Source organism: Planococcus citri, chromosome 5, assembly GCF_950023065.1.
Source record: "Planococcus citri chromosome 5, ihPlaCitr1.1, whole genome shotgun sequence".
NCBI lineage: Eukaryota > Metazoa > Arthropoda > Insecta > Hemiptera > Pseudococcidae > Planococcus > Planococcus citri.
The window spans coordinates 25,525,257-25,539,834 of record NC_088681.1 but is presented as its reverse complement, the minus strand read 5'-3'; the positions used below and the strand labels follow the sequence as shown (position 1 = coordinate 25,539,834).

Here is a 14,578-nt window from a genome sequence, read left to right as displayed (position 1 = left end):
GAAAACTGAAAAGTAAGCTTCGTTACATTCATGTTGAAGTCCCGTAATGAATGAAAGTTTGAGCCTTGACCTTAAAATGAAGAAAAAAATAACGGTAAAACAAGGTACCTAAAAGATTATATTGGATTTAAAAAAAAAAAATTGTAAAATTATTATGCAATTTGACAAATAAACAACTAGACGAGATGTGAATATTTCGACCCACACACGCGTATTAAAATAATATCACATTGTATTTGAAAAGGTGGACAAATTAGGAAGGGGTTGGGTGATACAAATTCCATAAATTGATAAGAATCAGTCGTACTAGTGAGACTCTCATTGATTGTCAAATTCATGAAACACATCAATATCATAGTCCTTCAAGTACCATTCACGATACGACTCATCGTAGGTTCTAACAAAAGAGCGTTGGATCCTTCCACCCTCTGATTCTAAACTGGTATGGCCATAGTACTCTCCGCAGCCGTCGGACTCTTCTCCAAAACGCAACCAGTGAATAATCTTCATCATATCTGTTTTTGAGTAACGTTGCTCAAATTCTCTAATCTGACGCCTATCGTCATGGAAAAACCATTTTATAACCTTCTTCACGACAGGCGGATATATGTTCGTTTTCCACAAATAGTCTTTTTCTGCCTTACTTTTCATGATTCCATTTATTTTATGCGATTTGAATTTTTTCATTTCCCTTCTTTTTGATGAAAATTTCCAACGTAAGAGTTCGTCTAACGAAGAAAACGATAACTTTGAATCTCTGCCATTAACGTAACGTTCAACTATTTCACTCAAAAGATCATGAAATAATTTATCAATTGGAAGCAAACGTCTGAATCGCTTTATCTTTTTTTCATCACCGCAATAACACCACGTAACAAATCTCAGTACATTCATTCTTTTCAAAGATCTGACCCAACCAGATTGACATATTTCTAGAAAACTATTAGCTATATTTTCTTTGGCAATGATTACTTCTCGAGGGGTAAGAACTTGAGTTAAGAAATTATCGATTTCGGTAAACTTTTCATCACCATTTGGTCGATAACAATCGCGGTAAGTGCAGTGAGTCCGCAAAAAAGTAAAAACAACATTCCTCTTTTCATATCGAGCTACTTCTCGATTCGGATACAACTCGTCTATAAATTGGGACAATTTTTCCCAATCATCAGTTCTCCACAGTACTCTGGTGATTATTAATTCAGATCGTAACAAACATTCCTTGAACCGTGTCTGTAAAGTTGGTTTCAAAGTGAATAATTCGAGGAATTTGTTAAATTCTTCATGACTCGAGTACAAAAATAAATCTCGAAAACGGTGCATAATTCCAGCTGGTGGACTCGACTCCATTGCTTCAATAAGTAAACTTTCCTTGACTGCTACACGGTCAGTATCGTTCAAACAATGATTAGTCAATGAAATGAGCACTTCCGGATGATTCAATGCTAAACATGGTCCAGCTTGTAATAAAAATTTCTGTTTGAATTCGGGCGTCGTTCGAGATAAAACAGCTTGCAGAAATTTACACCTGCTGGAATCTTCAAGCATTGGTTTTCCTTGCAAAAACGTGTCCGTAATTTGACAATTTTTCACCTCGATCATGTACTCGATTAAGTTCGGAGGTGCGGTCTTCCACGAATAAATTAAAAATTGCACATATCCATCTTCATCTGATTTTCGATTCTTCCAGATTTGTTCAAATAGAAGTTCGTATTTCTCACATGCGATGGTCAACTTGATACGATCCCAAGTCGCCTTCGCTAGCTCGAATTCTCCTAAAGACAGAAAGTTGACAATAATTGTAAGAGGTGCTTCAGAATACAAACGCTTGAGCTGATTTTTATTCAATTTCGAGAATAAAATCATCTGGTATTTTTTATATTCACCTTTTCGAATTAAATTCCTGGTCACTTCCACTTGATCGTTTTCATTGAAAAAATCCCAGAAGTATTCGTACGCAGACCAATGATATTTATTTCTGAAACGCCATTTCAACGAATTAAGCACGCGAGTCAAAGCATATTCATACAATATGAAACATGCGTCGTATCTATAATTGAGAGTAATCCTTGACTTACATTTTATCCAGTAATCTGCTAGTTCATGTTCGAAGCTTCTCGTTTTCACAGTTCTGGTGAACTCTTCACTCAAAGAATCCAGAGGAAAATCCATTATATGATTCTCTAAACAGTATGCGGTTATTATTTCGAATATGAGATCGCCATCATTCAAATGGCTTGAACGCGATAAAGCTTTCTCTATAGTTTTTTTGTGGTCAATGTGACCATTCACGTCCCAAACCAGTCCATAGAGATGAAAATCGGAATCATTATCGTATAAACTGCGCAATCGCAGGATATTAGGCCTGTGCTTCCCCTCGATATCAGCACATTTAAGAAAATACTCTTCTTTTTCCATCTTAGCGCAAAGTGCTTTCATTTTTTCCTTGATGCGGTTCGGTACCATTAAATTATCGATTTCTGGGTTCGTATTTCTTGGAAAATCGTAAAATAGGGGTTTGCTCTGAGAGTGGCAATAATGATTATTCAACGTTTCTAAAGTTGCCACAAGAGTAGCCATGTCTTCTAAACTTGGAATTTGTTGGGCATGGACATATGTACTTCTATCTTCCAAATCAATAATCTGAGCCGTATCCGCTACACTACGAGAAGTTCCATCCAGTTTCTGAAACAAAAAAATGTAATACACAATATAAGAATTTAAGTTGAGGTAATAAACCCGAATAAAGAAATACACATAAACACTAGATACTTATAGTTTCAAGTAGGCGCTTCTGCAAGGATTGTACTCGAATTTTTCTCAAAAAAAGTAACTTTATAATAACCTAAAAAGCTGGAAAAAGTATCCAAAAAATTTTTAATGTAAAAAAAAAAAATGGTAACCTTAAAGTTTAATCCATACAAAAGATAACATTTTTATTTTAAATTGACAAAAAAATTTTGAACTGGGGAAACATAATCGAAAAATGTGTCGAACTACTGAGAAAAGTTGCAAAATTGAAAGAAGAAGAGGGGGGGAGTCTACCGAAATAAGGAGGAACGAAATTTAATCTTTTATCCAAAATCATTTCAAAAAATGAAAACTCAAAAATACCTATTGTAAAATTGAATAAATATTAAATTTTGACATTAGCAAGCATTTGATGAAAAAAATTATTCAAGGTGTTGCGATAGAATAAACAATACCTAACTGTAAAAAATTCCGTAAATAAGAAGAATCATTTTAGAACGGGAAACTTATAAAATTAAAATGTAAAAGGCGGAGGAAGGAGATTGTAATCCAATTTGGGGAAAATAATGATTCGTGAAAATCATTTTAAAAATTCGAATACAGAAAAATGTGTGGTGCTTCAAAATGAAAAAACTCCCTCAAAACCTGGCAAAAAATGGTACACTTTTCAAAAAAAAAAAATGGAAAAAACGCGTCGAAATTATTAAAATTGAGACATAATGACCAAAACAGGAAGCAAAGGAAAGATCAACCTTTTTGTAGTCTCTTAAACTCAAAATCATACATCCCTGAGAATAAAACTCAACGAGGAAAATTTCAAAAAAACCAAAAATTCAGAAAAATTCTGCTAAAATTTACAAAGTTGGAAAAAACTATGAGGTTTTCAGAATGAAAATTCGATTTAACTCAATAAAATTCACGATAAAATTGCAGAAACTTCACAAAAATGTAGGCACAAAAAAAATGAAAATTCGGGAAAAAACGCCAAAAAATTGGAAAATAAAATCTATGAGAATTCAAAAGAATGTAACATGAAAAAAAAATTACGAAAGCCTAAAAAAAATTCAAAATAAAACCATCAAGTCTCTCAAAGTCCAAAAAATAACTGAAATAATCTGTAAAAAAAAGGGATTTTTAGCAGAAAAAATTTACTGAAATTTGGGGTAAAATTAGGAGAAAATTTTATAAAAATCACGAAAATTCAAGAAAAAAGGTTTCTCTGAAATTGAGAACTAAAAAGGCAGAAAAACTAATCATTAAAATTCAAAACAAAATCATGCACTTGAAAGAAAATTCAGAACAGAGAACTCACGAGAATTAAAAATATGAATTCAAAAAAAAAGTCAAAAAATTGTTGAGAAAAATCATCGAAAAATTTAAACCGAAACTCACGAGGATTCTAGAAAGAAAAAGAATTCGAACTCCTTGTAACTAGCAGTGAAGGGGAAAGTACAGAGGGATCACAAATGAAAGATACCTATCAAAATGTAGACAAAAACCCACCACAAAAGGTGAAAATGTGAAAAAAATTCATCAAATCTCAAAGAAGCTTCCCTTCCTAGCCCTCCCCCCTAAAAAATGGTCAAAAATTAAAGCAAATCATATCTTTTGGAAGAAGAAAAATCACAATTTCACAAAAACGTACCTAAGCAAAAAAATCACTAGTTTTTTTAATGCAGGAGTCTTGAAAACAAAAACAGTTAGAATGAAAAAAATGCAGTCAAAATTTAAGCAAAAAAATTACCTATCACAATTTATAAACAAAAAAAAAACTAAAATCTTGAAAATTCAAAGTAAAAAAGTCTATCAAAACTAGAGAAACTTTGCCAAAATTAGAAGAAAAATAAAATCTAAAAAAGAGAACTCGAAATAATTCAAAAGAATGATACCCGTCAAAATTTGGAAAAATTTACAAAAAATCAGAAGAAAACTCACCGATTCGGGGAAGAAAAAAACACAAAATTCATGAAAAAATGAAAAAATCACGAGAACCCAAGGTAATAAAATTCAGAAATAATTCAGGCAAAAAAAATCATGGAAAATTACTTTGGAAATCACTAAAAATTCAATATGAAAAGAAAATACACTAAAAACCATCGAGTAATTCAAAAAATTTCTAAAAAAAAAATCATTAAATCTGGAAAATTAAAATTCGAAACGCTGAAAAAAACAGTTTTGCCATTTAAATAAAAGCATATTTTTTTATCAAAGAATCCTGGTTGAAATTTTGATGAAAAAAAAAACACGGAAAATTGTGAAAAACCTCGGAAAAAGTAACTTGTAGTAACCAAACCAAGTACAATCCCTGCTTCTGCCACCTTGAGTTACAAAACTACAGGTATTTTTTTCCAGCCATGTTACAAGAAATGTCGTCAGTTTGGAAACATTTTTTGAAATGTTGATCGGAATTCAAGAAGGTATCCATATCTCATAATGAATCTTACCCAAAACTGAATTTAAAATTTAAAAAAAAATCTAGGAACTACTAAATGTTGCCCTCGGAAAAGATTCCATGAAATTAATTAAATCGATTTTTCTCGATTTCTGTATTATTACTTTACGTTTTTGCAGTATTTTTGCCAGTTTTTCACAATTTTACTTAGTCCTTCTGATGATTTTTTCCATTTTTGAATTATCCTGGACAATGTTTACCTACTTACTCGTATTATTTTTACAAACATAGGTAATAGATTCTTGTAAGAATAAAATCGATAGGTACGTATGTGTAAGTACCTACCACAAAAATTGTCATCAGAAAATCGATGAAAAACTGATTTTTAAGGGTGACTTTTTCGATTTTCTATCAAATAGAATTTTAATCGACACCTCTAGTATCACGAAAAGGTTGGATTTCGAATTACTAAAAAGAACATTTTACAAGGAGCAATTTTTTCAAATTTCATTTCATTTGCAAAAACATGGCCAGTGTTTTTGATTTGACACCATTTTGTTCCTGTTCTACGAATAATAAAAAACTGAGATTTCTTATCACGACAGCTGGCGAATATTTTTACTCATTAGTCGTTTTGGGTTCTTGCGGGTGATACTTTTTTTTCTATATTAATCTGAATTTTCGTAGAATAAAATCCTAACTTGAATTTTAAAAACTATTACTTAAATGGTAGTTTTGAGTATTATGGATTATTCACCTTTATTTGACGAGTTGAGGAATCATTTAACGCCGATTCTGGTAATTCATCTGGACCAAAAAAATCACGTTCCATGACGCTGAACCCTTGACCAAAATATTAACACTTAGCAACAACGAAAACACATTAAACACAACTATAGTAAACGTACGCATATATCACAAATGCAACTATCGTATACTAATACTAAAGAAAAGCAACAAATGTGTTTAGGGAAGGATTCCCTTCCGAGAGCACATGCGATGTTGCGCGCGATGTCGTTGTTGCGCCACGTGGTGGTACATTGCACCATAATCCTTTCCCTTCGCCTACTTCGCCAACCATTAAGTAAATTAGCTGATTAAAAAATTATTTCTCACCAAAAAAAAAAAAAAAAAATGAAATTCAGCTTCTGAATATATAACGTTGCAAATACCCCACTGATCCACTTGGGCAGTGATTTTTAAAATCAAAACGCATTTCTAGCTTCACGAAAAATTGGTACCTAAGTACATAACATACAAATACATAATTATACTTAATGAGTTAATGAGACTGGATAAAACCTCAGCATTCAGTTGATTTAGCAATAAAATATTCAAAATGACCATTTTCAGTCAGTTCAAATCGACACCTTGGGCTTTGAAGCTTGAAGCTATTTATGTGAAAGTACATTATTAAATTTTTTTTCTTCATTTTTTAAACATTTTAAGAGCTGAAAAATTTAGTAAAATCTAGAATAACTTGCACTTTTTCTTGTTTTCAATATCTCCGAGGAAAATTTTAAATTTGCACCAGTGAAATGAGATTTTGAAGAAATTTTAATATAACTAGAGAAAGAAAAATCGAAAGGGAAATCAAAAATAGGTACATCATTAGGCAAAATTTCAAGTGTTGGATTTCATTTTTAGAATTTTGAAAAATTTTCGAAGGTTCGTTATTTATGAAAAAAAATTGTGGTGGGTAAGATGCCTACCTAAATGTCATATTTTTGACCTCTGTAATTCTGTAATATTATATTAATATTAGCAACGACTTCGAGCTGTGTTGGAACCCCAGAGAATTTTTGGATTATTCTGCAGTTGTGGAAAAATATTGTTGAAAAAGGACAGGTTGAAAATAACTCAGATTTATATACTTACTTACTCGTATTTACAATTGTTCATTTTTGTGAATATTTCGATCGATTTAGACGCTTTTCAAAATCCATATTTTTTTTAGACTCGAGTACCTAGGTAAATGGAGTTTTTAAATAACCACATTTTCAATAAAAACAACTTACCTTGGTCCTCCAAATGATGTTGATGGTAATGGTCTCCTGGAATGAAGCCTCCAAAGTTGAAAAATATCGAAAAAGATGAAAATTAATGTCTGTAGGTAGGTACAAATTATTTTAAAATTTTTCATCGCTGTGAGTAGAACACCTACTTCTAGATTATTATTTTTTCAAGAAAAACTTCCCCTCAGCCCCCCTCTCTCCCTCAAGAATGTTGGTAGGTACCTAACTTTTATAAAGACTTCCAAAGTTGAAAAAAAATTTAAAAATGAACAAACTATCTATAAGGTAGTAATTTTTTAAAAATTCAATTTCCTTTCAAGTTCTCTTTAATGACTTCCTCTTCGAGAAAAAACCACCTCACTTGTTGGATGTTTTGTTTTCGCTATGACAATATGTAATTGGCAATTTACGCCGAAAGTGATCAATTACTGAAATCAATGCATTGATCCTCCAAGCAATAATCTTGGCCAGTGTTCAACTTCAACTAATAAATAGGGCAGGGATTTTTATGATAGGTAATGTTTTATTTCTAGCTACGTCCTATAGGTACCAACATTTTCTTCGCGATTTATTCCATTTTGAGACGAATAGTAAAAGTTGATAGGGAGTGCTTTTTCTTGTTATTTTTTGTGCCAAAAATGTTGATTTAGTATTTTATGCTTTTTTTTTCGTCGTTAGCGCTTTTTTGGGTAAAAAAATGGGTTCAAGCCTTGACCTTTAAATGAAGAAAAAAACAAACTGTAAGGTAAAGGATTATACTTATTGGGTAAAAATAGCTGTAAGTCTATGCAATTTTACAATATAAACAACTGGACGAGATGTGAATATTTCGATCCACAGGTCTGGTACATATTAAAATAATATCACATTGTATAAAGAAGGGTAAAAAATGTAGGAGTAATAATATAAATTCTATAAATTAATCAGAATCAGTTGTACTATCAGACTCTTCGGCCGTGCTATCGAATAAAAGTGGGATGCCAAACTCATGAAACACATCATTCTCATAATTGGGTAAGTGCTAAAGCCCGGAACGATGTCGTTAGTCGTTACAACGACATCGCTTCAAAACTGTTAACGATACTGTTAGTAACAGGTTTATTGGAAGCGATGTCGTTAGTATCGCTTTTGGTATCGCTATCGCAAACGCTTTTGAATTCTGACTCACACACTCACACACCCCCGCGCTCATATAAGCGTGCGCAACCATTCATGTATTCATGCAACAGATAAGGATTTCTGTGCCCATGCATAAACGATACTGAAATAATCGTTTTATGAAAAGTGATTGTACCAACTAACAGGTTCGGGTTTTATTTGGCGATACCGATTACTAACGGATATCGCTTTCAAGCGATGCGATAGCTGTTATAACTACATCACTAACGACATCGTTCCGGGCTTTAGTAAGTGCCATTCAGGATCTGACTCATCGTTAGTTCTAACAAAAGAGCGTTGGATCCTTCCTCCATCTGATTCTAAACTGGTATGCCCATAGTACTCTCCGCAGCCGTCGGACTCTTCTCTTAAATTCATCCAGTAAATAATCTTCATCAAATCTCTTTTTGAGTAGCGTTGCTCAAATTCTCGAATCTGACGCCTATCGTCATGGAAAAACCATTTTATAACTTTCTTCACGACAGGCGGATATACGTTCGTTTTCCACGAATAGCCTACTTCTACCTTACTTTTCATGATTTTGTTTATTTTACGCGACTTGAATTTTTTCATTTTTCTCCTTCTCGATGAAAATTTCCAATGTAAGAGTTCGTCTAATGATGAAAACGATAACTTTGCATCTCTGCCATTAACGTATCGCTCAACTATTTCACTCAAAAGAGCGTGAAATAATTTATCAATTGGAAGCAAACGTCTGAATCGCTTTATCTTTTCTTCATCACCGCAATAACACCACGTAGCAAATCTCAGCATATTCATTCGTTTCGTAGATCTGACCCGACCAGATCGACATCTTTCTAGAAAACTATTGGCTATATTTTCTTTGGCAGTGATTACTTCTCGAGGCGTAAGAACTTGATTTACGAGGTTATCAATTTCGGTAAACTTTTCATCGCCATTTGGTCGATAACAATCATGGTAGGTACAGTAAGTCTGTAAAAAAGTAAAAACAACATTCCTCTTTTGATATCGAGCTACTTCTCGGTTCGGATACAATTCGTCTATAAAATGAGACAATTTTTCCCAATCATTAGTTCTCCACAGTACTCTGGTGATTAGTAATTTAGATCGTAATAAACACTCCTTGAACCGTGTCTGTAAAGTTGGTTTCAAAGTGAACAACTCGAGGAATTTGTTAAATTCTTCAGGACTCGAGTACAAAAATAAATCTCGAAAACGGTGCATAATTCCAGCTGGTGGACTCGACTCCATCGCTTCAATAAGTAAACTTTCCTTGACTGCTACACGGTCAGTATCGTTCAAACAATGATTAGTCAATGAAATGAGCACTTCCGGATGATTCAATGTTAAACATGGCCCAGCTTGTAGCAAAAATTTCTGTTTGAATTCGGGCGTCGTTCGAGATAAAACAGCTTTCAGAAATTTACAACCACTGGAACTTTCAAGCATTGGTTTTCCTTTTAAAAATTTGTCCGTAATTTGACAATTTTTCACCTCGATCATGTACTCGATTAAGTTCGGTGGTGCGGTGTTCCATAAATAAATTAAAAATTGCACATATCCATCTTCATCTGATTTTCGATTCTTCCAGATTTGTTCAAGTAGAAGTTCGTATTTCTCACATGCGATGGTCAACTTGATACGATCCCAAGTCGCCTTCGCTAGATCGAATTCTCCCAAAGACAAAAAGTTGGCAATAATGGTAAGAGGTCCTTCAGAATACAATTGTTTAAGCTGCTTTTTATTTAATTTTGAGAATAAAAACATCTGGAAATTTTTATTTATACTACCTCTTCGAATTAAATTCTTGGTCACTGTCACTTGTTCGTTTTCATCGAATACATCCCAGAAGTATTCGTACACAGGCCATTGATGTGCTTGGCAGAAACACCATTTCAACGAACCAAGCAGGCTAATCAAAGCCAATTCGTAGCTTGCATGATCGTACCTTTCGAGATTAATCTTTCTTTTGCATTTCATCCAATTGATCCAATAATATGTTAGTTGAGTTGCAACAAATCTGTTTTCTTTCACCGTTCTGATGAACTTTTTGCTCAGAGAATCCAGAGGAAAATCCATTATATGATTCTTTAAACAGTATGCAGTTATTATTTCGAATATGAAATCGCCATTATTCAAATGCCTTGAACGCGATATAGCTTTCTCTATAGTTTTTTTGTGGTCAATGTGACCATTCACGTCCCAAACCAGTCCATAGAGATAAAAATCCGAATCATTATCGTATACACTGCGCAATCGCAGGATATTAGGCCTGTGCTTCCCCTCGATATCAGCACATTTAAGAAAATATTCTTCTTTTTCCATCTTAGCACAAAGTGCTTTCATTTTTTCCTTGATGCGGTTCGGTACCATTAAATTATCGATTTCTGGGTTCGTATTTCTTGGAAAATCGTAAAATAGGGGTTTGCTTTGAGAGTGGCAATAATGATTGTTTAACGTTTCTAAAGTTGCCACAAGAGTAGCCATGTCTTGTAATCTTGGAATTTGTTGGGCATGGGCATAGACATATGTACTTCTATCTTCCAAATCGATATGAGCCGTTCCCACTTCATTACAAGAATTTCCATCCAGTATCTGAAACAAAAATAAAACACAATATAAAAATTCAATTCGATGTAATACACATAAATAAAGAAAGTCACATAAACTCTAACACTAGGTACTTTCAAAGTTTCAAGTAGACACTTCTGCCACCCGTGAGTTACAAAACTACAGGTACCTATAATACTTATACAGTTTATTTTCTAGCCAGTTACAAGAATAAATGTCGTCAGTTTGGAAACATTTTTAAATGTCGATCGAAATTTGAGTAGGTAGGTATTCATCTCATATTAAATATTACCCGAAAATGAATTTAAGATTTTAAAAAAAATCTAGAAATTCAAGGTGGCCCTCGAGTAACAGGATCCAGGATCACTGGATCAGCGTACGTATAATGACGTCCTGATGCTGATGTTTTGCGAATATTCTTGAAACGATTTTTCAATTTTTTGAAAAATATTGGTTATTAAAAAGAATTATTTCCCATAAAATCAATCCCATGAAATTAATGAAATCAATTATTCTCGATTTTTGCCATTTTTTCACAATTTATGTCCTTCTGATAATTTTTTCCATTTTAAAATTATTCTGAACACTGTTTATTTATTATTTTTTGCAAAAAATCGAGATGAACGATTCTTGTAAAAATAAAATTGATCAATAAGTAGGTACCTACCGAAAAAAATCGTCAATTAGAAAATCGAGGGAAAAAAGGAAAAAACTGATTTTAAAGGGCGACTTTTTCGATTCTCGATTAAATGGAATTTAAACCAACATCCAGTATCACGAAAAGTTGGATTTTAAATTACCAACAAGAATACATAATTCACTAGAGCAATTTTTCAATTTTATTTAATTTACGAAAACAGGGCCAGTATTTTTGATTTGACATAATTTTGTCCCTGTTCTACGAGAAAAACCTGAGATTTCTCATCACGACAGCTGACGAAGATTTTGATTCATTTTGGGTTCTTGGAGAATACTTTTTGAATTAATCTGAATCTTCGTAGAATGAAATCCTAACTGAATCTTAAAAACTAAGTACATTATATTAAGTGGTAGTTTCCAGTATTCTGGATTAGGTATTCACCTTTATTTGATGAGCTGAGGAATCATTCAACGTCGAATCTGGTAATTCATCTGGAGCTAAAAAATCATGTTCTATGGCGTTGAACCCTTGATGAAAATTCATCATATCGTCCTCTGACATGATGTTTGAATCTGAAAAAAATCCATTGGTTTCTGATTAATAATTTTAATAGAAATTACACGATTACTTTTTACCAAGTACAATAAATGAAGAATTTTGATTGTTTGAGACATACGAGAAAAACAAACTGGTAAGAAAGTGTCAGTACCCATAAGTATTTATAAAGCCTAAATTTTTCATTTAGGCTTCGTAGGTACCTCACTACAATTTCGTTTTGAAGTCCTTAGAGTTGGACCAGGCAAAATTACTTGAAATAATTATGCAACCACTGAAAACTTTCACCATCGAATGAAATTTTAGGGTAAAAATTAACTATCCCGAAGGCCCAATTACAACATAGCGTAATGAATTATGACTTTTGAAGGAAACAAAGTTACCTGTAGACTATAGCAATCAATTGAAGAGTTAAATTTTAGACACTTCCGACCCAAAAAAGTATAACATTAACATTGAAGAATTATAATAATTTCCAACAATCAAAAGGAACACTTTGCTACAACGAAAACACAACTACAGTACGCGACACGCGTATGCAGAACAGTGAACACACATCACAAATGCAACTACCGTTACCGGTTAGGCGGTTACGTCCGTTACCGAAGTACGTAGGTACAGGTAGGTAGGTAGAGGTACTGTAAAGAGTAAAGAAGGAAAAGAGCAACAAATATGCGCATGCAATGTTGCGCGATATCAATGTTGTTGCGCCACATGGGCACTACCACTACCTAAGTACCTTATCTATCTATACTATACAGCTGCAAGAAAAATAAATACCCAAAAAATACCCGAAAAATACTCGAAAAATCGGAAAAAAATTCCCAGCTCGATCTATGGCACCTAGAGAGCTATTTTTTTTTTTTAATCGACAGCTTAACTTCTCTAGAATAGAATACAGGAAAAATACGCGAGGGCAAAAATTTTGGAATTAAAGGGCCCAAATGTTGAGTTGAAGTGGGCTGTTTTTGCCGTTTTTTCGATTATTCTCAAATATATCAAGAACGAAAAAAGCTAGGAAGGTTGTTATATCTCATTTTAAAGAGCATTAAAATCTGAACATTTCCCTCGATTACATTACCTGTCCAGGGTTTTTAGTTTTTGAGCTATTTTGAATCCAAATTTGAATTCAATTGAATTAAATTATCTCGAAAACTAAAAATGCTAGATGGGTACTGTCAACGAGGGAAATGTTCGAAAATTCATGCTCATTATAATGGCGAACACAGATCAGCAAAAAGTTTATTATATCGTGCGATTTTGATCGATTTTTATGGCATTTTATAACAAAAAACCGTTAGGACGATGCGTGTACATTCACACCCACACAAGCATACGCACAACCACCAACGTACAACGTCGTTGTTATTCCAGACAGGATCACGCGACATGCGCGCGCATACAAACCTCCCACTCCTCCAACAATGGAATTCTTACAATGCGAGGATTATGATTTTGCAATTCGATCGAACGTGAATTTGTCAACAGAAACAGATATAGTGAGATATTATTGCTAATGTTATAAAATGTTAATCCGTCTATCTTCGGTGCTTTGCTTTGGCATTTATCATCTATCATTTTAATCAAAGTTTTAATCGAAGCATATCAGTATTTATGTATGTACTTACTTATGTACAAAATTATGTATTATTGACATACCTACCCTTAAACATTGCAAAATCCAAAATTGCTTTTAAAAAAACGAGCTAAAATAACAAAATTTATGAAAATGACTTAAAAATGAATGAAATATTGTAAAAATTTTAAGTACCTAAAATTTCAAAAATGTTTGCCTGAAAATTCATTAAAAGTATTGGAGGTTGAAAAAAATTGTTCAAAGTGCTGAAAGTCGTTGAAAGTGGTATGAAAATGAATGAAGTGCAGATATATTAGTTTTGAAGGAAAAGTACTTGGGAGCAAACCTCTTCTGAGAGTGAGCGAAGGGGGGTTTGGGGGCGCAGCCCCCAAGAGCGAGTTCCGAGGGCGAAGCCCGAGGAACGAGTAATGGGGGTTGGGCCGCGAAGCGGCCAGGGGGCGTAGCCCCCTAGTACACCTATACCTACGACCATCTACAGGGTGCCCAGAAATATCGAGCACCCCAAAGAAAGTTTTTCAAAATATAGGTTGGCAACGTGAAATAGATGCATATGATTGGTGGAATGTTATCTCTCCAGTTCTCCTATTAAAGTATTAGGTAATTGTGTAATTACATATTATTGATACAAATACAATAGGTAATAATATTCTATGAACATTTTTTTTTCAAATTTAAAATATTAGAAATTATTCCAGAAAATATCAAATTATTATAATGGAAATGCAGGCCTATGAGGCATGCCTTTTTTTAAAAAAAATTACCTATGTAGGTACGTAATCTTATTAAATTGGATGATTGAAGAATTATTTTTCACAAAAAAAAAAAAAAAAAAAAATATGAAATTCAGCCCCAGATTATAACGTTGCAAATACCCCACTGATCCACTTGGACAGTGATTTTTAAAATCAAAACGTATTTCT

The 14,578-nt window shown here is 33.2% G+C and overlaps 2 protein-coding genes across 3 annotated transcripts; both read right to left on the bottom strand.

Moving 5' to 3' along the window:
- Positions 1–104: 104 nt before the first annotated feature.
- On the bottom strand, positions 105–6,157 carry LOC135848283 (uncharacterized). Of its 2 annotated transcripts, none has more exons than XM_065368162.1 (4): positions 5,898–6,157; positions 2,076–2,682; positions 1,884–1,975; positions 105–1,772 (listed from the first exon to the last, which is right to left on the bottom strand). In XM_065368162.1, the coding sequence occupies exon 4, from the start codon at positions 1,597–1,599 to the stop codon at positions 319–321; it is 1,281 nt and encodes a 426-aa protein (XP_065224234.1). In that variant the 5' UTR covers positions 1,600–1,772; positions 1,884–1,975; positions 2,076–2,682; positions 5,898–6,157; the 3' UTR covers positions 105–318. Both variants share the same exon structure in this region, with proteins under 2 accessions (XP_065224234.1, XP_065224235.1).
- A 1,737-nt stretch (positions 6,158–7,894) lies between these two features.
- On the bottom strand, positions 7,895–12,688 carry LOC135847417 (uncharacterized). Its single transcript, XM_065366932.1, has 4 exons — positions 12,445–12,688; positions 11,948–12,078; positions 8,570–10,890; positions 7,895–8,177 (listed from the first exon to the last, which is right to left on the bottom strand). Exons 2-4 carry the CDS (start codon positions 12,065–12,067, stop codon positions 8,075–8,077), a joined length of 2,544 nt encoding a protein of 847 aa, XP_065223004.1. The 5' UTR covers positions 12,068–12,078; positions 12,445–12,688; the 3' UTR covers positions 7,895–8,074.
- Between the last annotated feature and the right edge of the window lie 1,890 nt (positions 12,689–14,578).

Coding starts and splice junctions, on each gene's coding strand:
- LOC135848283 (XM_065368162.1), bottom strand. CDS start 1,599: ATGATCGAGGTGAAAAATTGTCAAATTACGGACACGTTTTTGCAAGGA.
- LOC135847417 (XM_065366932.1), bottom strand. CDS start 12,067: ATGTCAGAGGACGATATGATGAATTTTCATCAAGGGTTCAACGCCATA. Junction 10,891..11,947: donor CCTCAGCTCATCAAATAAAG/GTGAATACCTAA, acceptor TTTTTGTTTCAG/ATACTGGATGGAAATTCTTG. Junction 8,178..8,569: donor GATGAGTCAGATCCTGAATG/GCACTTACTAAA, acceptor TTCCGGGCTTTA/GCACTTACCCAATTATGAGA.